Below are 25,583 nucleotides of genomic sequence, written 5' to 3'. Positions count from 1 at the left end.
ATATCCACGTGAGTGAAGAAATCAATAAGATTCTGTTATCAATAATGGAGAATATAAGAACATTCTCAAAGAAATATTACAATAGATTAAAGAATTGATTTTTTTTTCTGCGTCTTGGTCATAAAACAACCCCCTGTCTTCTTATATAAAGATCAATGATAAAAGGACAAAAGATTCCATCAAATGCACAGCCTCTATGCTTTTGATTTCTTTTACCATCACATTTGGTATGATTTGTTTTTCGATTTCACAAGCTCATAAATTGAAATTATGGTGTTTGGTATGTTTTTTTTACTTTAAAGAAAGGTTTTTGTACACGGTCGTAATACACAGTCATGTTTTCAACCATTAGATGACCATGACTGTGTACAATACATGGCTTCTCATCCCCATCAAATGGTTTATAGTACTATCGTGCATATATATGACCGTGTACGAAACCTTTTGCCTTTGCTTTATTTATGAGAAGTTGAAATCAATTTCATTTGAAATAGTGAAATTGCAAAGGACTTGTTTCAATATCGAAATTGAAATAACTTTCAACTCTATTATGCATTCCACTTTAATGAGCATGTGTTAATAATAGGGGTAAATGTGTTATTTGATAATTTTTTTAAAAATAAAAGCAAATTCACTTTATTTCGTCATCCTCATCACCACCACCACCCTTCCCACCCCCTCGCCCTCGCCCGACGCCACCATCACCACTCCCTTTCCCAGCCAGTTGTAGCGCACAAAGGAGCATCTTTTCAAAATCGATGGTGAATTTACTTTAGTCTCGGGGTCGTGAGAAGTTTGTCGAGTCAATATTCCAAAAGCAGAATCCATCCATGGTAAAAATAAAAAACTGACCATCGGTCCCAACCAACAACACGGTCCTACGTGTAGCCTACTTCTTTTTGGCTGGCTAACTCACGTTGATAAACTCTCTTTTTAGTGGCCGGTCTATCTGATGACAAATTGTGCTATCTCCATGGGCATTTTGAATTCTATAGAAAAGCTATGCCGATCATTCCTATGGGGGGGATCTGCTGAATCGAAGAAGCTATATTTGCTTTCATGGAAAAGTGTATGCACACCAAAAGCAGCAGGGACGATCTGGTCGAGATTAGTGTCAAATCACTTCGATGAGGGATTTCTATGCCCTATGCCATCTGTCCTTATACTGGGTATACTCTGTCGCTAAGCCACTCCTCTCGTCCTGTTCAAGGCTTTGTTTCATGCAATTCATGTTCTCCTTGTCACCGCGTACGTCTTGCGTTTCTCTCTTCTCTATAAAAGAATCTGATTTTTTTATGAAGCGTCTTCTCAATCATGTTGGAGAGAGATCACGGCTGAAGAGCTACAAACTCTTGAAAAAAAGAAAGAAATCATACCTAGGAGTTGGTTTGTTATAGAGAATATATTCTCAGAAATTGAACTACCAAATGACATTCATATTCTTGAAATATTTTAGATTGATGCAATCAAAACAATTTTAATTTTTGATAAAAAAATATAGTGGGAAAGAAAACACTACTTGGTCGCATGTGACGCGACACCCTTATGCCTAGACATAGGGCCACACAAACGGAATGATCGCCGCACCCTCATAGAAAGGTGGGAATTCCTAGGGACGAGATGACATTTCGCATGACCATGTGTCTAGGCGCAAAGATCATACACCGCATGCGACCACGTAGCGTTCTTTCTTCCTCTACTTGTTGAATATTTGATGAAATCAATCCGCCATTGAAATCGAAATCATACATGCAATAATGCATTGATTACAAGTTTTTAGAGCATAAATAGTAACATTTATCCAAGTCTAATGTCTGTGATATTCCTTCCTTACCTAGTTGTAATTTCCGGTCCAACCATGTTGCCAGAACCCAGCTCAACCCATTCAACGGCTACAACCACTTTTTTCTCTCATTGGCGATACCTACGAGGTTGAAACTTTGAAAGTTATCATTGTTTCATCTGCCAATCCAAATCTGAAAATCTCGTCTGATAATTGATAAAAACAGATAAAAGGGTGAAATCTGGAAGGATTGAACATTGTGTTTCGTGGGCCTATGTTTGATTATTAATGGTGACCACTCTGAGAATCTCTACGGTTCCATCGCCAACTCCTTCGTTCAGTTCCCGTTTCAATACAGATTCAAGGTTTCAGCTCAGAGGAAGGAAATCCACCAGAAAACTTTGTGCCATCTCCTCCGACAACGGCTCTTGTTCTAGTCGGGTTAGTGAATTTCTCCCCTTTCTTTCTTCAATTTCGCTTTTTCTTCTTTCCTTTGGATTCTGTATTTTGCCTTTTTTCTTGGTTAATTCCTTCGATTTAATGTTTTCTTGCGCTTATTCTGTCGGAATTCTGTTGTAAATATCGAATCTGTTTCCGGACTAGGATATTTGTTGTAGAAGTTGTGCTTTGTAATCGATTGTTCCACTTGTTGCTTGCTTATAACTCTCATATTCAGCTTCTCTTCCTGTTAGTACAGTTATGCTCTGCTGCCCCCATGGTTATGTGATTATGGTTTTTGGGGAAAGTGGTTGGGTTTAGTTCTCTTCTTGTGAAGTTGGCTTTGAATTTAAATTTCATTGTCTAACTTTTAGTTCAGCCTGCGATGTTGGACTTCCAGTTTCGAGCTTCTCCATGTAAAGAAAGGGGGAAGGACAACGAAGTGTAAATCATATTAGCATTTTTTTCAATAAAAAAAATTTATGTTAGCTTTTATCCATCAGAGCTTTCGTGGAAAGCACCCTACAGTTTAAAAGATAGAATCACCAGGAAAGCTGTAAGATGTCCAATTATTATTAGGGAAAAGGTTCTCTAAGCCGACTGCGGAGGGTAGAGTAGCACCTTCTCTCTCTCTATCTCTCCTCCTCACATGAAATGACCTCTCCGCCTCCTATGTATGTAACCGTTTTGTCGCTCCTCATTGGTGTGCTCTGTATGCCTAAGATAACCCTCCCAAATTAAAATATTGTTATTTGATCAGTATTCTCTATCTATGTCTGTTATGTGTGTACTTATGTGGATGGTAACTGTTTGCAGCAAAAACTAGTGTTTTTTTTCCCTCTTTTATCATTTGTCGATCTGCTGCTTCTCCTTGAATTTCCTTGTATAAAGGAAATTGCAATGTTAAGGGGGAAAACTCCACCTCACATCCCCATCATGAAGGCCCTCTCATGATGGTTCACAACTTGTGGGCCACTTTGAGAGTAGGTCTTGGGGGATTTACCGATGCATGGGTTTTACAACGTGTGGATCAGCCACATATCAAATTTGGGATCCCGTCTTAATTTTATGGCCCATACTGTATTGAATTTTCTACCTTGCGTTCTCAGTGGTTGAACCAAAACTACTAAAGATGAGTTCTCAACCAATTTTAGGAGCTTTATATCTCCACTTGGACAAATTTGATCAGGAACTTACCAGACTGATAAATGATGATGTGGACAACTGGCCCCATTCCAGCACAAAATTTGAGTATCAACAGAATGACTATATAGTAGAAATTTGGCCTGTCATGAGCAAGGATTAAAGAGTCAGTCCGTATCGGTCAATTTAGACTTTTTACGAGTGGATTTAGCCTTTACTTGGCTTCGAAAGATCGCTCTCCCACTCATGGATGATCGGTCAATTACAATTTTAAGAGTAAGATCTGTACACTAGCACAACAACCCTTAGTTGGTTGGTAAAACGGAAACTCAACAACATTTGGTGGGCTGGTAAGACGAAGCACAACAACCCTTGGTGGGTTGGTAAGCTGGGCACTTTCTCCATGCAATTCTGACATCAAGGAAGGAATTGAATAAGGGCAGCGTGGCGCTTCAGATTAACTAGCATGATACGTGTCGGTCGATTCGGTACGATACAGGCCAATACGATACTGTTTCTTTAAAAATGGTTTGGTATCGACAAGTATCATACCGTATTGGCTGATAGGGCTCGATACGGTACGATACTATCGATGCTTAACAGTACGGCCAACAAAGGGCATTTTTAGAAAATGTTAGGTATTGATAAGTATTGTACCATATCGGCCGATACGGTTCGATACATGTGGCACGATACTATCGATACTTATCAATACTTAATGATACAGCCGTTAAAGGGCTTTTTTGGTTTCAGAACTCGATATAGAGACCATTTTTGCGTGTTTTGGAGGAAGAACTCCTAACCTAAGAGTCCCAAAAACCATGTTAAACTTGATTTTTGTGTAGATATGAGTTGGGGGTTTGATTCCAACATAAAAAATCATTTAAAAACCTTGAACAAACCTTTGTTTGAACCACCCCGGCACTCTTCATAGCATTAGACTACTACTATGTGTAAGAAGCTCCATCCTTTATAACAATTTCAATTGAATGCACTTGTCTCGTTATACGTTGTTCTCCATTTTAGTGTTTATACACTACATATGTTATATATTACTTATTTATAGTGTTTTTTTGCTCCAAAAATGTATTTCCATGTGTATCTTGACCATTTCCATGCGTATCTTTAGCGTATCTCCAATACGATCCGTCTCTTAAAATCACCCCGCCGATATGATACCTGATACCGATGCTCTAATCCATGGTAATGAGAAGCTTCATGATGAGCCGTCCAGGGGGACTTTGCCCAAATGTTAATTACTTTCCATGGGGTCAATTTTTGGATGAATTCGATCGAGAATTATTGTCAAAGATCACATTTACTTCTTGGACTTTATTTTTTTGATAAGTTGAGGATTTTACTGACAAAGGCCCACTATACTTTGGAAAGCGTCAACTGCAGGGGTTATTCTCTTCTATTGTTAGCTATGTACATATCAGAACAACTCTTTATAAATAGAATCCCCAGATATGATTTCTCCTTAGGCTTGGCAGCAACCCTATATGCAGGTTCTGCATGATTTTGGATGGCCTCTCATTCCTTCCAACTACAAACTCCAGATCACAGCAGAAGGCTTGACTGACCATAGTTTGTTTTCCCTCCAAGACAGTCTCCAACCCCTTCCCTCAACATCAAAGCATCCTCAAAAGATTGTAGGGCATAACCCAATTGATCCCAATTCCTTCAAACAAAGCACTCCAAAGTCCAAAGCTCAAACATAAAAAGGAAGTGGATTAATATGTGCAAAACTGACTCCGCAGCATCCAAGCAACAGAGAAAAATAATAGAAAGGCAAAAGCCTTCAGATATAAGAGGGTTGATCATGAGAATACTATCCTTATCAGCTGTCCACTTGAAGAACTGAATTTAAGTAGGAACTCCCTTAAAGCAAACCAATTAGAGGAAAATTAGGCTGGCAAGAGTTGAAACTCCTTTCAGTAGGTGTAGAAGAAATTTAGCTTTTGTTGCTGGTTGGATCCCAAATACTGTAGGTAATTCCTTGGTTTACTTGAGTTGAAACTCCATAAACTTTGATGGATGTTTGAACTCCAACTTGTTGTGGGAGTTGGATCTGCAGGATGAAAGCAGGTGATTCCCATGATGCTGATTACCTCCACCATGTCCAATGTAAAGTCATAGAATGCCCTGCATTTTGGACTCCGAGAGCTCCAAAAGAGCCTTGTTCCATCCATTTTAATGAAACGTGAGAGTATACTATGAACCATAGTTGTCAAGGAGTCGCTTAGGTGTCCAGGCCCCTTGGTCGACTTGGGTGCCTTGGGCGCCTTGATTTTGGACCCTCTCCAACGCCTTGGGTCGCCTATTAGATTTTCTAATTCCCCTTCAGTAGTTTTGTAAACATAGGGAGTGCCATGGATGGTATTACTAGTAGCTTGATGTAAACTAAGTGCAAGGCAGAGCTAGAGAGTGAGAGACAAGTAGGCACACAACAATTTGAAGTGGTTCGGATCCAATTAATCCTACGTCCACTACCTTGATTGCGGTCCAAGGATTTCTCCACTATTCAATTCCTTTCTCAGACAGTAATCAAGCCCTTACACAACTCAACCACTAACCTCGGATTGAGCACCCAAACCACCCTTGGTCAAAGATATACACCCAGGCCAAGGGTTTCCTCACAAAGCCACACATGCTTGTTTACAGCAAAATGGCTTCTTCTTTCAAGCTTGAAATTGTTCATACTTTTAAGCACAGATGATCAACACAAGATGCTTTGCTTTTGATGTAGAACATGTTGTAGCTCTTGTTCACAGCCCTTCTTAATATGATGTATGCACTAACTCAAACACAACAGCTTCAAGATGATGAGATGATTCAAGCGTTTTACTTTTTGTTTGTATTGATATGTTGTTGATATATTACATCAAATGATTCCACCTATTTGTAGGCAAACGAACTAGTTGTTAAACTAGCCGTTAAAGTCAAACTCAGTTTCTCTTTTAAACATTTGAATTATCTTTTTATTCCCAAAATAAACTAGCTGTTGGAGATCCACTTGTGATTCAAATTGGTTGGAAATATTAATCCATTTTTGGGCTCAAATATTCAATTTATATTTTTCAAAGAAAAACTGGCTGTTAGAGCTTCTTAACATTAGTGAAGACGTTTAAGAGTTTCACTTAAGTTGTTAGAGTCCAAGTGGTTAATTAATGATAAGTCAAAACTTTCAAATTCATAACCACGCGGAAATAAATGCTATCGCACGGAAGACTGCATGACAGTCATGGAAGAGTGGAAGATCGTAGTTGCAGGAACTCAAGACCATCACTCTTAGACACATAGTTGTCACGGCATCTCGGCGACCCTAAGGCGTTGGAGAGTGTCCAAATTCAAGGCGACACCAATCAGGCGACCAAGGCACCCAAATCGGCCAAGATGAATGGACGCCTAGACGTCTCTTGACAACTATGCTCAGACATTAATGGAAGCAGGTCACAGAAGACTGCAGGATTGTCCGTCCTATTGTGACTTAGTCTCATTACTCTCGTACATGCACGGAAGATCGTGAGGATTGTCTGTGGACTTGGAACTTTTGTCTGTGAGTATTGACTTAGAATATTTTTGATTTGTCATTTAAGCTCAGTCGTCCATCTCTATTCACGGAAAACCGTAGACAACAAACTTAAGACATTTTTCTTAGTCAAACCACCTAGTTTTTTAGGTTTGTCTATTTAGGTCCTTTTGATGTCATTTTCTACATCTTGTGGATTTTGTATATCATGATTATAATGATATGCCAATAAATATCAAATCCTAATCTTGTCCTTGAAAGATTCTTTCAAATTTGATGTAACTTTTAGCTCCTTGATCTTTCAAGTAACGGAAGACTATTCTCAATGGTCTTCATTCAATCAACATGCCTTGTTCTTTTTTCAACTATTCCTCATCAGAAGCTTGAGTTACATCAAATTTTTAACATTTTAGCACACATGTTAGTAAACCCAAACACACATCACACAGTGGTTTTCATATCCAAAACATATAGTATATAAATGAAACCTTCTAGGTCCATCAATCTCCCCTTTTTTGGAGAGATGACAAACTATGATGATATGGGAAGGAGTAACTCCCACCTTGAATGTGAGGTCTTTAACATTTCAAGCATGTATATTGATTGAGAAAAACTTTTTTAAAATATAAAAAAGATAATTATACCAACTTCAGTATACTTTATTTTACTTTAATAAAGTTCTCATTCCATTGGCATAACACATTAAGCTCAAAACATTCAAAATGATTAACATACCAATTTATTATACCTTATTTTCCTTCAATGAGGTTAGCATACATTGGCATGTTACATTAAGTATATGGAGTTTTTGCAAACTCCCCCTTAATCACAGCCATCTAGGTAGGTCTTCCATTATTGGGTAAATAGATATGATTAAACAATATTGAATTTGTCCATGGGTTTGATATCAGGTTGAGATTCAAAATGAAAGGTCTTACATACAGACAATCAAAGATATACCAATTATGCTCAAGTAGCCTCTGTAACCATGGTTGGTCCTACATACTGACAATCAAGGATATACCAATTAAGCTCAGGTAGCCAACACAACCATGGTTAGTCTTACATACAGACAATCAAAGATATACCAATTAAGATTCAACCATGGTTGGTCTTACATATAGATAAATAAGAATATACCAATTAAGTTTAGAAGTCTATATAGCCACAATTGGACTTACATATAGATCAAAACATATTCCATTTAATCACAAGGACCTATAAGGTCATAATTGGACTTACATATAGATTTAAGTCTTTTTCAAAACTCAAGAGACTATAATGTAGAACTGGAATGAAAGTTCAACCAGTCCCAACACAGGATCTGAATCAGGGGAACAAAGGTTCAATTCGATGGGGTTAAGACTGGGATGGTCTAATAGGATGTGGTATAGTTCAAGGGTAAGGGTAATGTAATTAGAGGAAAATAGGTATAAGCAAAATAGGGAAGTCAAGGGGTGATGCAACAGATCTACAGCATGTAGTAATAATGAGTTTCGACTGAAAAGGTGATGTCTCTAATGGCTGGAATGCTTGAGAAGAATGAGAACAGTGATTGAAGAGTAACCTCCTGGGTTTCCCACCGCAAGGAGTCAGCTTGGATCACACACCAGCTCCATCACTAAGGATCAAACACCATGGATTTGCTTCAAAAGAAAGCAACTGCTTACAACAATATTTAATTATCCAACTTTTCCTTTTGGCTGAAAACAGCCTTACATATAAATAGAAGCAAAAGCTTCCAAGAAAGGACATCAAAATCCATCGTTCCTAATACTTGACTTTAGGAAACCTCTTACCAAACATTGACTTATTACAACCAACTATTGACTTATTACCACCAACCCCTACCTAACTTTGACATTGGAGCCTCCTTTGACAATAAGGCCCCCTTTATTGACAATACCTACCACCCACACACAACACATGTTAAAAAACATGGATTGACCAAACCCAACTTGCATGGGTTGGGCCTAGGCCAAAGCCCATTAGGACTAATAAAAGTTGGGCCTATGATGTTGGATTTGATCCACATCAATAGTCCTAGCCCATTGTGGGTCAATAGGCCTAGCCCATTAAGGTTGGGCTGATCTTCATCACATAAGCAACAACCTTCTTCTTTTTCTTCCTTGAGTACACCCTTGGTTCTGCATCAACTCTCCTTGGCTTGAAAACATTCGTCTCCGACGAATGGGTGAAGGTCATATAACGTTTGTACAAGTCCGGATCAAGCTTCTTGAAGTCATCGGCGTGTATCCAAGTGCTATCATGTCGTGGGCGACCCTTCCATTTGACGAGAAAGGTATGGTAACCGGTGCCAGGACGAGTGGTTTCAATGATATCTGTAGGTGGGGACTGAAGTTGGGGCAATCTTAGCATCTACTCCGTATCACCATTGTCAGAATGATGTCCCATGTACACATGGAGATCAGCAACGTTAAAAATGTTGCTAATGTTCATATCTTCAGGCAGCTCTAACATGTATGTGTTAGGTCCAATGCGTTTCACTACCTTGTATGGACCCATTTTCTTAGGATGAAGCTTGGTATTGAAGCCTGGCTGGAACCTCTCTGGCTGAATATGCACCATCACCATATCTCCTGGCTGGAACTCGACATAACGGCGATGGCGATCAGCTGTGGCTTTGTATACTTCATTGTTGAGGGCGATGCGTCGCCTAACATCAGCATGTACCTCAATGATGTGCCTAATGAACTCATCCGCTTCAAGACTGAGGCGTGCTTGAGGTGGGAGTGGAATGAAGTCAATTGGACGCCTAGGCTGCAATCCAAGAAGTGCTTCAAAAGGAGTACGCCCAATAGTTCTATTGACTGAATTATTGTAAGCAAACTCAGCTATGTCTAAAATGGCTGGCCAGGTCTTCTCATAATCTCGAATTAGGCACCTCAAGAGATTTCCCAAGCTTCGGTTCACCACTTCAGTCTACCCATCAGTTTGTGGATGAAAAGCTGTAGAAAACTTCAATTTAGTGTTAGTTTTCAGCCACAACGTCTTCCAAAAATAGCTGGTGAACTTGACATCCCGGTCTGAAACTATAGTGCTTGGCAGCCCAAAGATACGCACAACCTCTCGAAAGAACAACTTTGCAACATGAAAGGCGTTGAAAGTCTTGCGACAAGGTATGAAGTAAGCCATCTTGGTGAAACGGTCAACCACCACCATGATGGAATCATGTCGATCCTTGGTAAGGGGTAGTCCGAGAACAAAGTCCATGCTGATATCTTGCCACGGTGCATGTGGCACAGGCAATGGAGAATATAGACCTGTATTTTGCTTCGTTCCTTTGGCCAGCTGACATACACGACATCGTTTGATCACATGGTCCACATCTTTGGTTAAGTGAGGCCAGTAGTAGCGATCAACCACCAGTGAAATAGTTTTGTCCTTGCCAAAGTGACCTTATAAACCTCCTCCATGTAGCTCCCTAATGATGTGATGTCGTAGGGAGGAGTTCGGAATGCACAGACGCGTTCCTAAGAACAAATAACCATCATGTACTGAATATTTAGCATGCTGCCCGCCATGTTGCAGCTCTTCATAAAGAACACTAAAGTCAGGATCGGCCGCATATTCTCCTCTGATCTGATCTATACTCAAGGCATGAGCTGAAAATGTAGTCAAGGTCAGCACCTTTCTACTCAAGGCATCGGCTACAACATTCTCCTTACCAGCCTTGTACTTCATAGCAGAGACAAACTCCTGTAGGTATGCAACCCACTTGGCATGGCGATGGCTAACCGACTTTTGTGAGTGTAGATGCTTGAGTGCCTCATGGTCGGTGTAGAGGATGAATTCCTTGCCAATGAGATAGTGCCTCCAATGACGTAGCACTTGAACAACGGCATAGAGCTCTAGGTCATATGTGGAGTAACGTTTCTTTGCCTCATTGATTTTCTCACTGTGATAGGCAATAGGGTGGTCAGCTTGCATCAAAACTCCACCTAAGCCAACATGCAAGGCATCGGTAGCAACCTCGAAGATCTTGTCAAAATCAGGTAGGCGAAGTATTGGAGCTTCTGTCATCTTTTTCTTGATCAGCTGTAGTGCCTTAGTTACTGCCACTGTCCACTTAAAACTGCCCTTGCTCTTCTTCATACATTCAGTTATAGGTGCTATGATGGCATTGAAGTTTCGAATGAATCTTCTGTAGAAAGAGGCCAAACCATGGAAACTACGAACTTCAGTGAGTGTGCGAGGAACAGGCCAGTCAAGGATACTTTTCACCTTCTCAGGATCAGCTTCAACACCCTTTGAGGAGATGATGAATCCAAGGAACACCACCTTGGGCAGCATGAAGGAACACTTCTTGAGGTTCACATAGAGCTTTTCCTTGCGTAATACCCTGAAAACTTGTTTTATGTGGTCATTATTAGGGTCCTTACTATAAATTAGAATGTCATCGAAATAAACCACAAGAAAGTGACCAATGAAAGGACGAAGTATCTGAGTCATCACCCTCAGGAATGTGCTTGGTGCATTAGTCAAACCAAAAGGCATGACCTTCCACTCGTACAAACCATCCTTGGTTTTAAATGCTGTCTTCCACTCATCTCCTTGTCGAACACGGATTTGATGGTAGCCACTACGCAAATCCAGCTTGGTGAAGAATTTAGAACCGGTTAGCATGTCCAACATGTCATCTAACCGTGGTATAGGGAACCTATACTTTACGGTTATTTTATTTATTGCCCTGCTGTCCACACACATACGCCATCCGTCCTTTTTTGGGGTAAGGAGGGCTGGTACAGCACATGGGGATAAACTCTCCTCAATGAAGCCTTTTTGTAGTAGATCATCCACTTGTCTCTTGAGCTCTGTGTGTTCTGTAGGACTGAGTTGATACGCAGGCAGGTTTGGCAAGACTGAGCCTGGTACCAAGTCAATGGCATGCTGGATAGCTCTCAAAGGGGGGAGCTTATTGGGTAGCTCGTCAGGTACTAGGTCAGCAAAGTCGGAGAGGAGCTCCTTGATGGGTGGTGCTAGCTGAACCACAGGCTGTGGAGTCACTTCTTTGGTCACTAGTGCCAATATCAGCCCTGTGTCGTGGCTGGTCCGCTCAAACTCCTCCTTCGGAACAGCTAAGATCTCTTTGTGGGGCAGAGCTAACACCTTCTTCTTCGGGGTGGGAATTTTCTGGTTAGTCCTCAAGGACCGTTTCTTTTGCAGCTCCTCAGGCAAGTTGATAGGTTCAAACAATGTGTGTTGACCCTTATACTGAAAAATACACTGATTTTTCTTTCCCCCGGTGAGAACATCATTATCATAAAGCCACGGCCTCCCTAAGAGTACATCTGTCAATTTCATGTGGATAACATCACACCACACCTTTTCATTATACCTAGAGAGTTGTAAGGGGACAGCACAATGCTGATTGACCTCCAAGGTAGTCCCATTCAGTAAGGAAACCTTGTAAGGCTGAGGATGCTTCTTTGTCTTCAACTGAGCTCTCTTCACGAACAAATCAGAGACCACATTGACACAGCTGCCACTGTCAACAATGACCTGAGCCGTACGACCGACTGAATACATACGGCTGTAGAAGATACAATTTCCCTGCCAATCTTCACCTTTAACTTCAGCCACCAAGATGCGAGTGACTGCATGAATACCATAGGTGCCGTCATCATTTTTGTCAGCCCCTTCATAATAATCAGCATCTTCGTCTTCCTCTTCCAAAGGTATAGGATATAGGCTAGCATCATTCCCAGCTGAATCTTCATCTTCTTCAAGAGCCAAGGCCACCGTCCGTTTCAGAGGGCAGTTCTTAGCAAAGTGACCAGCTTCTTGATAGTGGAAACATTGCACTTTGGAAGTACTGTCCATTGGTGCTTTTCCTTTATAATCTGAACGTGGAGGAGGGGTAGTGTGAGGAGGGGCAGCAGCATAGGTCTTAGCTGAAAAGCCCTCTTTGGTTCCCCATCTGAACCTCCGAAGCGTTTGCTTGTAGGAGCTAACTTTTCAGCATGGGCAGCTTTCTCAAAACATTCTCGAACACTAGACACGTCCACAACACCAATAGCACGGTTGATTTCAGATCGCAAACCCAAACGAAAATGGGACAACACCTGTATATCATTTTCCCTTACTCCGATACTTGAGTAGAGAGCGTCGAACTGCTCCATGTACTCAGCTGCGGACAGACTTCCTTGCCTTAGAGAGTTCAGCTGGTCTTGCAATTGTGAATGGAAGTGACGTGGTAAATACTTCGAACTCAGATCTTCCTTCATCTCCTCCCAAGAAATGGGAGCTCTACCTATCTTCCTTCATCTCCTCCCAAGAAATGGGAACTCTACCTCTGTCTTCTAACTCTCTTTCTTCGGTTCTCCACCATTCTCGAGCAGCACCAACCAGCTTGGTATGTGCTAGCTGCATTTTTCTTGCCTCTGACATATCGTACCATCGGAAATAGTCGTCCATGGAAGCTAGCCAATCTGAAAAGATTTGTGGATCAAGCTTACCGTGGAATTCCTTCAATTCAAGCTTGACTTTATGGGAGTCGTCTCTTCGACGGGGGGCTTCAGTTTCTCCATCAAAGTAAGACCTCATATATTCTTCAAAAGTAGGTCGTCGAGGGGATCCTCTCTGCTGTTGCCTTCAGGTGTCCGTCGATTATTGCGATGAACTTCGGACCTCATCTGATATCTCTCTTCCTCAAAAGGGTGATTGGTTGAATAACCCTGAGGAGGAGAAGTGCACTGCCGTTCTTCCAAGGCCAACAGTCTATCACTTATAGTCTTCTGTTCTTCTTTGAGTTGCTGCAACATGGTGATCACTGTTGCCATAGGATCTGGAGCAAGTGGAAGGGTTTGATTGTTGTCTTTTAGAGTCATGGCTTTGATACCAAATAATGTAGAACTGGAATGAAAGTTCAACCAGTCCCAACACAGGATCTGAATCAGGGGAATAGAGGTTCAATTCGATGGGGTTAAGACTGGGATGGTCTAATAGGATGTGGTATAGTTCAAGGGTAAGGGTAATGTAATTAGAGGAAAATAGGTATAAGGAAAATAGGGAAGTTAAGGGGTGATGCAACAGATCTACAGCATGTAGTAATAATGAGTTTCGACTAAAAAGGTGATGTCTCTAATGGTTGGAATGTTTGAGAAGAATGAAAACAGTGATTGAAGAGTAACCTCCTGGGTTTCCCACCGCAAGGAGTCAGCTTGGATCACACACCAACTCCATCACCAAGGATCAAACACCATGGATTTGCTTCAAAAGAAAGCAACTGCTTACAACAATATTCAATTATCCAACTTTTCCTTTTGACTGAAAACAACCTTACATATAAATAGAAGCAAAAGCTTCCAAGAAAGGACATAAAAATCCAACTTTCCTAATACTTGACTTTAGGAAACCTCCTACCAAACATTGACTTATTACAACCAACTATTGACTTATTACCACCAACCCCTACCTAACTTTGACATTGGAGCCTCCTTTGACAATAAGACCCCCTTTATTGACAATACTTACCACCCACACACAACACATGTTAAAAAACATGGATTGACCAAACCCAACTTGTATGGGTTGGGCCTAGGCCAAAGCCCATTAGGACTAATAAAAGTTGGGCCTATGATGTTGGATTTGATCCACATCAATAGTCCTAGCCCATTAAGGTTGGGCTGATTTTCATCACACAAGCGACAACCTTTTTCTTTTTCTTCCTTGAGTACTGTTTGAGTTTAAAAATTATACCGCAAGCGTACGGCTCAATCGTAGCTATGGGTCGAATACGAGGAGATATATGCCACTCTATTTAACTAACTTAAAAGTAATGCAAAGTGAACCAAATTAAAGTGTTAAATTAAACTAATGAAACTAATGAAAATTAATGCATCCTAACTCATAAGCATCTAACAAAATTAAGGGATTAAGTTGGCGTTCTAACACATGAGCATCTAACCTATCAAACTAACGTAAATTGGAAGGAATAACAAAAACACAGCCACACTTCATAATCACATAAAAAGAAATAAGGAAATAAAAGTGCATCCACAAACCACAACCATATAAAAAAACAAAAATAAAAGAAATAGAGGGAGAAGAAGAAGAAGATAGAGAGAGACAGAGGAGAGGGAGAATGAGATTAAAGGTTTAGAGAATGAGATACCTTGATGTGCTTGAATAAACTTGGCTTCCTCTACTAGATCTCCAAGTCTTGTCATCAACATAGGAACTTAGACTAGGAAGCTTTAAACTAAAACTACTATAACCATTAAACTAGACTTATGAAATCAAAACTAAGAACTTGAAATCAAAACTAAAAAACTAGAAAGCCAAAAATCACAATTTAGAAGGAAAAGAAGAGAAGAAATTTCACTAATTAATTGAACTAAAAATTACACTAAAAACTGAATTAAAATTGAATTAGAAACTAACTAAAAACTGAACTAAAAACTAACTTGTTACAACCCAAAGGGCAAGGGGTATTTATAGGGGAAGAGAGGAGAAGAGAGAAGAGGGAAGTGTAGGAGAAATATTCCCTAAGAAAAGAGAATAATCTCTTCTCCTTCCTCTTTTACAATGCCTTGAATCCTAAGAAAAAAAGAAAAAAAGAAAAAAATAGAAAGAAGAAGAAGAGAAGATTGTTTACATAGACCTTCTATTTCTAGAAAAGTAAACTTCCAATTCTAACAAGTGCTTCCTTTTCTTTGTAGATATCTTCTCCAAGCAGTAAAATCAAAGCATCTTTGACTTTTCAACTTTTCATAGGTGAGAGAATATCTTTCAAAATAAATCTATCCCAAGTAGAATTCCAGGAGTGCCCTTAGAAAGTTGGAGGAGAGAGAGAGTGATGACTAGGATTTCACTCATAATTAATGAAATGCCAAATCTGTCCTTAAAAAAAAAAGGTGGACCATGGGGTGCTTATATAGGTCTCAACATTGTGTTCCTTACGAAAAATCACCCAAAATAGACCCAAATTTCGTCCAATTTGGAGTTCGGGAGCTTAAGATATCTCAAGTTGAAGTTGGACTGTCCAGAGCCATCCAAATGGAATCTTTCGGGTACAGGAAATATAACTTCTGATTATTGCGTTAAGGCCCCTAGAATCTGAACTTTTGCTTCACTTTGTCCCCGGCCGACTATCAATGATTATAAATAAACCCCTATAGACCTTTTTCACGCGTCATTACGGAAAAGGTCATAACTTCTTCGTTTCAACTCGAAATCAAGTGCTGTTTGAACCGTTACGAAGCTGACTTGATGGGCTACGCATCCAAGCCATTAACACCTCTAAACAGCTTAAAAAACATTTCCTTAGCATCAGCTCTTCCATTTCACAAGAATTCACCTAAACCCTGAAAAGCACAAGAAAGCATCGAGTAACTCTGTCCAATGTGGTAAAATATATGCTTTATGCCTTAAGATTCCACACATAAATGTGCTCATCAGATTTCTCCACACTTGAACGTTACTTGTCCTCAAGTAAAGCAAAAGAAAAACTAACCTAGAATGCAGAAAATCCTAACTCACTTTCGTAGGAATCACGGTTGCACTTAGCATGTGCAACAAGCCTTTAAACCCCTAGGTTATCCCTAGTGGACGAGTTGTGTCTCGTGGGTGTTTGCAGTGAATATACACCCAAAATTCAATTGTAAATGAATGCTGCAAATTTTAATCATGGCATAAGTAGGACAGTGCACATAATCCCAAAAAGTGTTCAACTAAAGATCAAGGAGCCAAAGGTTCCCCCACACTTGAATTTTATCACCCCACATCAATTCAAGTAATACGCATGCATCAAGATTAAGGGATCTCCTCATATTTTCTGAACACTACTCACCTTCAAGTAAACCACTCATAATATCAATGGAACCAAAGACTTAGGCTTTGAGTATTTTTGACCATACTTTCTTTTTCAGACATTAAGGCAAAAGCTTTTTTTTCTTTCTCAACAACAAACTCTTTTTCTACTCCACTACTGAATGACATGATGGAGCATACACCAGACACCCAAATATTTGGTAGCTTCGCTTTTTGCATATATCCATAAGACATTGAGACATTAATGCAAGAGTTTTTTTTTTGAGTTTCCTTCCAAGGAATTTCGATCAAGTCACCCTGCTTCATGAGGCACAATGCCCTGTCTAGTCCCAAGGAATTCCACTTTCTTTTTTGTTCCTTTTTTTTTTTTTTTTTTTTTCATTCACTTCCACTTTCATGCCTTGCCTTGCCACAAACAAATTGGTCTCAACTACTAGCCAAAAGATCAAAGGGTCCATAAAACACATAGAGTAATCTAGCCATCAAATGAAATAGCACTCATATTTTCCAATTCAATCCCCATCACCGGATACAAACTAATTACAGTCCTTGAAAAGGGATTTTTTATTATTTCGTATGCTAGGACACCTAATTCCCTCTTTCTCTCGCTTTGCAATCAAAGAGATATATGCACAAAACCAAATTATTGTCAAAATCAAAATTCACCAATTAAGCACAACATCCCCCCTACACTTAATTCATGTAGTGTCCTCAATGCATGCATAAAATAAAGAATAAGGACAAGGGAGGAGGTGAAGGGGCTTACCAGATATAATAAAAAAAAAAGGGTCATGAAGAATGATGAGCTCTACAAAAAGTGCTAGGAGCAGCAATAGAAATCTCAATCTATGGTCAGTAAATGGAGAAATAGCTTCAGAACCAAAAAACACTCAACCATGAATTTTAGTAAAGCGAGAAATAATACGGAAGTTAAGCACAACTGAGAAATATCCAATAGAAAAATTTGTCTTCATGGGATAGTGAAAAATGAAGGCAATAAAACTCAGGCCATAAATCCGTCCCTCTCCCGTTTGCAATGTAGAACACCTATCATTCTTTGAAAAACCAACCAAAAACGGATCACAATAAGCATAAAAAGGATTATGAATAACCTCATCTAAATAATCATAAAAAATTGGAGGTTTACTCAAATCAATCCTAGCAATACAACTATCCGCTTTTTGCATAACTTGGTTTGCCAAATAAGGATCATGGAAATATGCTTGAAAGGCATTATGACTAACATTGTCCTCCTCAATAAAATCGTCAAACCTAGGAGGTTTGGACAAATCAACATGTGAGACAATGGAATCCTCAAAATGACAATTATCTAAGTTTTCCAAAGAGAGAGGGGGAGATCGAATTTCCTGGGTTTCTATGTTATCATGAAAATCTGATTCTAAATCAATAAAAACACTAGGCTCACTAAAATCAGAAATTTCAGGAAAAAGTTGGACTTCCCCAGGTAGCTCATCAAATCTCACTTCACTAATTTCCTGAGGAGACTCAATCTCAACAAATAAATCATCATGAAAAGTAGCTTGTTGGGAATGACTCTCATTAACCTCAAACTGGGGTGGTGGACTTTCAATATCATTAAACTGGGGATGGGGCGGTTCAGGTTGACTAGGTAATGTACCCGTTTCCTCCTCTTGCACCATGGTTATCAGTTGAGAGAGTTGCTTCTCCATGGTATTTTGGCTTCTTGTGAGAAGGTCTATGTATTTCTCAAGCTCATTCAGTTTGACCTCCTCACCCATGTTTTGAAACTCAAGGGGTTGGTGATATGGTTTAAGGAGAGGTGGCCCATTGAGATTTAATGGAGGGTTGGGCATTGGAGGACCAAACTGACCATGATATTGGAAATTGGGTGGTCCAGCTTGGTTATTCCATTGATCCCACAAGAAATCGGGATGATCACTCCACCCCTGATTGTAAGTGTCAAAAGAATTGTATTGAAATTGAGGACTCACATTCTCATCACCATAGCTACCCCCATAAAGATTAGGGCATGCTTCTATAACATGGATTGTCTGGGGATGTGACCAATCAAAATTTTTCGAAAGCCCATAGTTGAGTTGGGGAGCAAAATTGTACTGGGGTGGTGCAAAACTGTTCTCTATCTCACTACTTTTGGCTTCCCTAACCTGTTTAAACATTTCCTCCAAAATCATGATTGCCTTAGCATAGGTCCATCTTTCCCCCAAGGTCTTATATGGAAGTGTATCTCCCATTATTCTAAATTAACCACCTATCCCAAATTGAGGTCTCCCATAAAAAAAAGCTTAAAGAAAATAAAAGATTAGAAAAAAATACTAAAAACAAGAGGGAGCCCAAGGTAGATAGTGCATCTATCCCTCAGAAATCGAAACAATGGTTCCAAAGCTGTAAGGTTGCTATATAGGTTGACAGCAAGGGAACCTGTATGGTCTTCACGAGCCACCTACGGGCGACTCCAAATGGATTCTGATGTAGGGTGGAGGACTACTATACGTTTATGTTTCCAACGCTCTCACTATGTCGCTTTCCTGTTATCAAGAGTGGTCACCTCCAAAGATAAGTCACATGCCAATCCAAACCACCCAACGAATCAAGGGGCACCAAGATTGGTTGGGTTTGGGCATATGAAGGACTTTAGATTGGGCGCACACTATTTGAAACAGAAGAGAAACAAGAAGAGGTTTTCAAAAACTTTTTTTTTTTAAAAAGAAAGAGGAGAAAGTGAAAAAACTAAAGCATTTCGAATTACTTAAAAATAAAAAAAAATAAAGTGATCAATAATCTCCCCGACAACGGCGCCAAAAACTTGTTTGAGTTTAAAAATTATACCGCAAGTGTACGGGTCAATCGTAGCTACGGGTCGAACACGAGGAGATATACGCCACTTTATTGAACTAACTTAAAAGTAATGCAAAGTGAACCAAATTAAAGTGTTAAATTAAACTAATGAAACTAATGAAAATTAATGCATCCTAACTCATAAGCATCTAACAAAATTAAGGGATTAAGTTGGCGTCCTAACACATGAGCATCTAACCTATCAAACTAACGTAAATTGGAAGGAATAACAAAAACGCAGCCACACTTCATAATCACATAAAAAGAATTAAGGAAATAAAAGTGCATCCACAAACCACAACCATATAAAAAAAAAAAAATAAAAGAAATAGAGCGAGAAGAAGAAGAAGATAGAGAGAGACAGAGGAGAGGGAGAATAAGATTAAAGGTTTAGAGAATGAGATACCTTGATGTGCTTGAATAAACTTACCATTGCTTCCTCTTCTAGATCTTCAAGTCTTGTCATCAACATAGGAACTTAGACTAAGAAGCTTTAAACTAAAACTACTATAACCATTAAACTAGACTTATGAAATCAAAACTAAGAACTTGAAATCAAAACTAAAAAACTAGAAAGTCAAAAATCACAAGTTAGAAGGAAAAGAAGAGAAGAAATTTCACTAATTAATTGAACTAAAAACTACACTAAAAACTGAATTAAAATTGAATTAGAAACTAACTAAAAACTGAACTAAAAACTAACTTGTAACAACCCAAAGGGCAAGGGGTATTTATAGGGGGAAGAGAGGAGAAGAGAGAAGAGGGAAGTGTAGGAGAAATATTCCCTAAGAAAATAGAATATTCTCTTCTGCTTCCTCTTTTACAATGCCTTGAATCCTAAAAAAAAGAGAAAAAAATAGAAAGAAGAAGAAGAGAAGATGGTTTACATAGACCTTCTATTTCTAGAAAAGTAAACTTCCAATTCTAACAAGTGCTTCCTTTTCTTTGTAGATATCTTCTCCAAGCAATAAAATCAAAGCATCTTTGACTTTTCAACTTTTCATAGGTGAGAGAATATCTTTCAAAATAAATCTATCCCAAGTAGAATTCCAGGAGTGCCCTTAGAAAGTTGGAGGAGAGAGAGAGTGATGACTAGGATTTCACTCATAATTAATGAAATGCCAAATCTGTCCTTAAAAAAAAAACGTGGAGCATGGGGTGCTTATATAGGTCTCACCATTGTGTTCCTTGCAAAAAATCACCCAAAATAGACCCAAATTTCGTCCAATTTGGAGTTCGGGAGCTCAAAATATCTCAAGTTGAAGTTGGACTGTCCAGAGCCATCCAAATGGAATCTTTCGGGTACAGGAAATATAACTTCTGATTATTGCGTTAAGGCCCCTAGAATCCGAACTTTTGCTTCACTTTGTTTCTGGCCGACTGTCAATAATTACAAATAAACCCCTATAGACCTTTTTCGTGCGTCATTACGGAAACGGCTGTAACTTCTTCGTTTCAACTCGGAATCAAGTGCTGTTTGAACCGTTACGAAGCTGACTCGATGGGCTACGCATCCAAGCCATTAACACCTCTAAACAGCTTAAAAAACATTTCCTTAGCATCATCTCTTTCATTTCACAAGAATTCACCTAAACCCTGAAAAGCACAAGAAAGCATCGAGTAACTCTGTCGAATGTGGTAAAATATGTGCTTTATGCCCTAAGATTTCACACATAAATGTGCTCATCAAGTACACCCTTGGTTCTGCATCAGACTACAAGGCCATAATTGGACTTACATATAGATTTAAGTTTTTTTCAAAACTCAAGAGACTACAAGGCCATAATTATAGATTCAAGAGTTTTTATTTTCAAATTTCAATAGCCTATAAGGCCATAATTGGACTTACACATGAACCAAGAACCTTTTCCAAGATTCGAGGACCATAAGGCCATGGATACAAATGCAAATGCTCATGCCACGACTTAATCTAAATGATGCACTTGATGCTAAAACTATAGAATAAATGCTCATGATGTGTATGACTTGTACTAAAAAATGCATAGAATGATTGCAATTTTCATAGATGAAACTTCTACAACTAGATTGTATCCATAAAATTAGAAACTGACTTTTTATTTATTCAAATGACTAGTCATATAACCATAATTAAGGGAGAATGAGTATAATAAGGAAGCATTTCTATTGAAGGATGTTTGTCTATTTCCTGACCTGATTTAATCTTATAATTACCAGCATCTAACAATTCTAAGTGCTAACATATATCAATCTTTTATCAAACACATGAGATTATCTAGATTGTATAAGCTTGTCTTCTGGATAGAAACTGTAAAGAGTGCCTATGCTTATACCTCTTCCTTAGTGATGTAAATATTTGATACTTATCTGACTATTATCTATCATCTATCTATTCTGAATATTCTAATTGAAAAAAAATTACCTATCAAATCTAAACAGAATTTTTGTTCAAGAGATCTATTTTATCAACTAAGGTCTGATATTGTAAGACTCTAAATTATCATTTACTAAAGAATGACATAAAAATTTCTTAGTCCTAAATCCTAATCTAAAAGTCCTCCTAAATAATCAGAATGGAATCTTCATTAATATAAAGGATTTAAATACAATGAGAGAATCATCACCAATCGATCAACATTGTTGAACACTTGTGTTGACTTGATGGTGATCCAACACTTTTCATAAAAATCAGCAAAGATTGGTTTGTTACTTCCAAGAGTTGTGTCTCTCTGATTGGAATCTGTTCTTGGAGCTCCAAGTCTTCAATCAGATTGTTAATCAAATCCTCAGCTTCATTATGGACTGTCGTCTGCTCTTGAAGATCGTCCACTTACAGTGATTCTTCAAGTTATTCAAATAATATTCTCTTTGGCCACACATACTCTCTTGGGGTGTATGGAAATCGTTTTTCAATGAAAGGAGGAGGTCATGGATGTATTGATCAACCTCTATGATGAAGAGTTTCAGGTTAGGCTCTTATACCAGGTTGATGCAGATTTGAACTGATCTGACAGATCTGATTGACCTATGAGAAATGGGCCCACTAATGGAATGGAATGGAATGGAAGTGATCCCTGATCTGATGGCTAGATGTGGGCCAGATCTGATCTCAAATCGAACGGTCATATTTAAAGGACAATAACAATAGATTTAAATACTTGAAATCCAGATAAACAAATAAAATTGTAAAGCATATTGATAGTGTAGAAAATCAAGAGAAGGAGAAACTGTATTGCTGTTCATAGTTGTCATGGTGTCTAGGCAACCCAAGGCATTGGAAAGGGTCCAAAATCAAGGTGACAACAATAAGGCGCCCGCCTAGGCGCCCAAGGCATCCAAGGCGACCAAGGTGCCTGCACCTAGGCGTGGCCTAGACGCCTTGGCAACTTTGGTGCTGTCCAATGAATAGCCACCCATGTGTGTGTGTGTGTGTGAGAGAGAGAGAGAGAGAGAGAGAGAGAGAGATGTGATGGAATGGAGAGAATGTTGTGAGAGAAAAGTAAAGAATAAAGTAAATAAGGTGCGGTGGGAGGAAGGAGAGAGTAAATAAGGTGCAATGGAAGGAAAGGAGAGACTGTTGTGAGAGAAAGGAAAAGAATGAAGTAAATAAGGTGCGATGGGAGGAAGGGAGAGAATGATGTGAGAGAAAAGGAAAGAATGGAGTAAATAAGGTGCGATGGGAAGAAGAGAGAAAAGCAAAGAAATCTCTTACCTAAATAGGATCTGAAACTAAATAATGGATAAAAGAGAGAAGAAGAGAAAAGATATTTATTGGAGGATAAAGGGTGAAATAGAAGAAAAGAAAAGAAAGAAAGGGACTAGAATAAAGGAAAACCTTCCTATCATGGAGAGAGAGAGAGCTAATGACACTAATTTTATAATGGACTTATCCTATAATTGGAAACTACAATATGACTCTTAATAAATAAAAGAACTAACTGACAGCCCACGACTTACCAAAGCAATAAAACCACCAAACACCTAGAGAGAGAGAGAGCATATATTTATAGGCCAAAAGAGAGAAACAGGTTCCACTAATGACACTTATTTTATAATGGACTTATCCTAGAATTGGAAACTACAATATGACTCTTAATAAATAAAAGAACTAACTTACAGTCCACGACTTACCAAAGCAATAAAACCACTGAACACCTAAATCGATATCTACCATTGGGCCCCACAGTAAGACTCCTATTAATTAAATATTATCCTACGGTTGGATCATATAATTACAATGGTCCACATTATAAAATTCAGATTTAAGACCCAAATTGAAAGATCAAGCCATCTCAAAATGTTGAAATCATGCTCCTGCATACTTATTTCAGCTATAATTATCTGCTGTCTTGCGCATAAAGAATTTTTCACATATTCATCACTGGTTGTGGTGAGGTTATACCTTAACTGTTGGAGGAACTTTTTCCGGTCCTTGACACTTTTCATGTGAAGCAATGTTGACCATCTCCTAAAGGCCTAACACTATGGGGAATTACCTTTGCAGCTTCAGTCTGGTTATCTTGAATGGTCATGGTCAGCAGACTCAGCATATAAAATTTGGGAGTTTATCCCCACACAATTTCCGACTCTTGTGAGGTTGTAATGGATTATTCAAAATTCAAGAAGAAAGCAAAGAAAATTCAAAATTCTGGAGGGAAGTAATTCATTTGTTCTTAAACTGGTTTCACCAAATCTTTTTTTTATTCCAGTAAATTGTGGTCAGTTTTTCTCAGTTAATAACTGAACAGAACCCGGGAGCATGGGTGGTTTACTGGATCCAATTTCTTAATAGGTGTGCTGATATTTTATACATCCTCTTCTTTCATTTAGATATTGCTTTTGTACAAGGTCAAACTAGTCTTGCTGCTACAATTTGTGATTATCTATGGGTCAAGTTTGCTGGCAGTGACAGTGTCCATAGGTTTGTGTGAGTAGGAAACAAAATATCTATTCTAGTTCCATCATCAGCTATGGTTTCAAATCTAAGAGAAATTCTAGATAATGTTTGCAACCCTAAAATTTTCTTGTCTTTCCTAAATTGTACTTTTTGGTATAAATTCTAAACCTCACATCATTTGTTTTCCCTATGTTCAGGTTAGGCCAAATTCAGTTGTAGATGTGCATAAAAAGAGAAGCAGTCTCGAATCTCTGTTTTGCTATGATAAGCCTATACCTGAGGAGATAATTGAACAGCCAATTGGTTTGTCTTTGGCTGAAAGAAGAATTGGGGAGAATCCCCGTTGCCTTGATTGTCAAGCTAAAGGTGCAGTTCTTTGCCCCACCTGCTCTGGTTCGGGCTTGTATGTCGATTCTATATTAGAAAGCCAGGGAATCATTGTCAAAGTTCGATGCCTAGGTAATAATCTCCCTTCCCAGGAAGACAGACACTTTGAGCCTTTTTAAAAATAGAAGCCCTAATTCTTTTCTGCTGTTTGTTCAAAAATAACTAGGGATCCTTAAATGGCTTATATTTAATATAGTTGACTTCTTGGTGCATCTTACACTTGGTTGGTTTGAAAACTTGGGAATAACATGAAAGTCTTTTAGGTCGAAATATAGTGTGTTCATTTATCTGATTGATCAATGCCTGAAATGTTCTATAGATTAACATATAATGCTGAAAGTGACACCTACTGTTGGCTACAGAGATCATCTTAGTGATAGTGTCACCCTTGTTACCTTGGCCTCTCTCCTGATAAGTTTTAATGGGAAAAAAAGAAAGTTACAATTTGGGTTTCCAAAAGCAGTGTACTATTACTGTGATCACCCTTTCTGACTCCCCCCCCCCCTTATTTTATCTAGGTTGCGGAGGCACAGGGAACACTATGTGTTCAGAATGTGGGGGTCGAGGTCATCTCGGAGCTAAATGACTTTGTGGGCTACCGGTCTATTTTGAGCAGTTTTGTGTAGTAGATGCAAACCTCTGATCGTGAGGTTTGCATATATCTTGCTGTTGTTTAATTTGTCTTTGGTTTCAAGCTCTGATTGTGTATAAGGGCTCTCATGAAATTTATATGTCGATTCGAAATTCAGCATCAATGTTTAGCACCAAAAAAGAAAAAAAGAAGGTGATAT

At 38.9% G+C, this 25,583-nt stretch overlaps 1 protein-coding gene across 1 annotated transcript; it reads left to right on the top strand.

Annotated features, from left to right (window-relative positions):
* Positions 1-2,039: 2,039 nt before the first annotated feature.
* LOC122649939 lies at positions 2,040-25,544 on the top strand. The gene is made up of 3 exons (XM_043843204.1): positions 2,040-2,224; positions 24,603-24,864; positions 25,311-25,544. The coding sequence occupies exons 1-3, from the start codon at positions 2,072-2,074 to the stop codon at positions 25,376-25,378; spliced, it is 483 nt and encodes a 160-aa protein (XP_043699139.1). The 5' UTR covers positions 2,040-2,071; the 3' UTR covers positions 25,379-25,544.
* The last annotated feature ends 39 nt before the right edge of the window (positions 25,545-25,583 follow it).

The sequence above is a fragment of the Telopea speciosissima genome, chromosome 2 (genome assembly GCF_018873765.1).
Source record: "Telopea speciosissima isolate NSW1024214 ecotype Mountain lineage chromosome 2, Tspe_v1, whole genome shotgun sequence".
Taxonomy (NCBI): Eukaryota; Viridiplantae; Streptophyta; class Magnoliopsida; order Proteales; family Proteaceae; genus Telopea; species Telopea speciosissima.
This window is presented reverse-complemented; position numbering and strand designations above follow the sequence as displayed.

What these genes read in the sequence shown, in the direction of transcription:
- LOC122649939 (XM_043843204.1), top strand. Translation starts at nt 2,072, where the DNA reads ATGGTGACCACTCTGAGAATCTCTACGGTTCCATCGCCAACTCCTTCG. An exon ending in ACGGCTCTTGTTCTAGTCGG is followed by an intron (nt 2,225 to 24,602) that starts GTTAGTGAATTT and finishes CCCTATGTTCAG; the next exon opens with GTTAGGCCAAATTCAGTTGT. An exon ending in TGTCAAAGTTCGATGCCTAG is followed by an intron (nt 24,865 to 25,310) that starts GTAATAATCTCC and finishes TATTTTATCTAG; the next exon opens with GTTGCGGAGGCACAGGGAAC.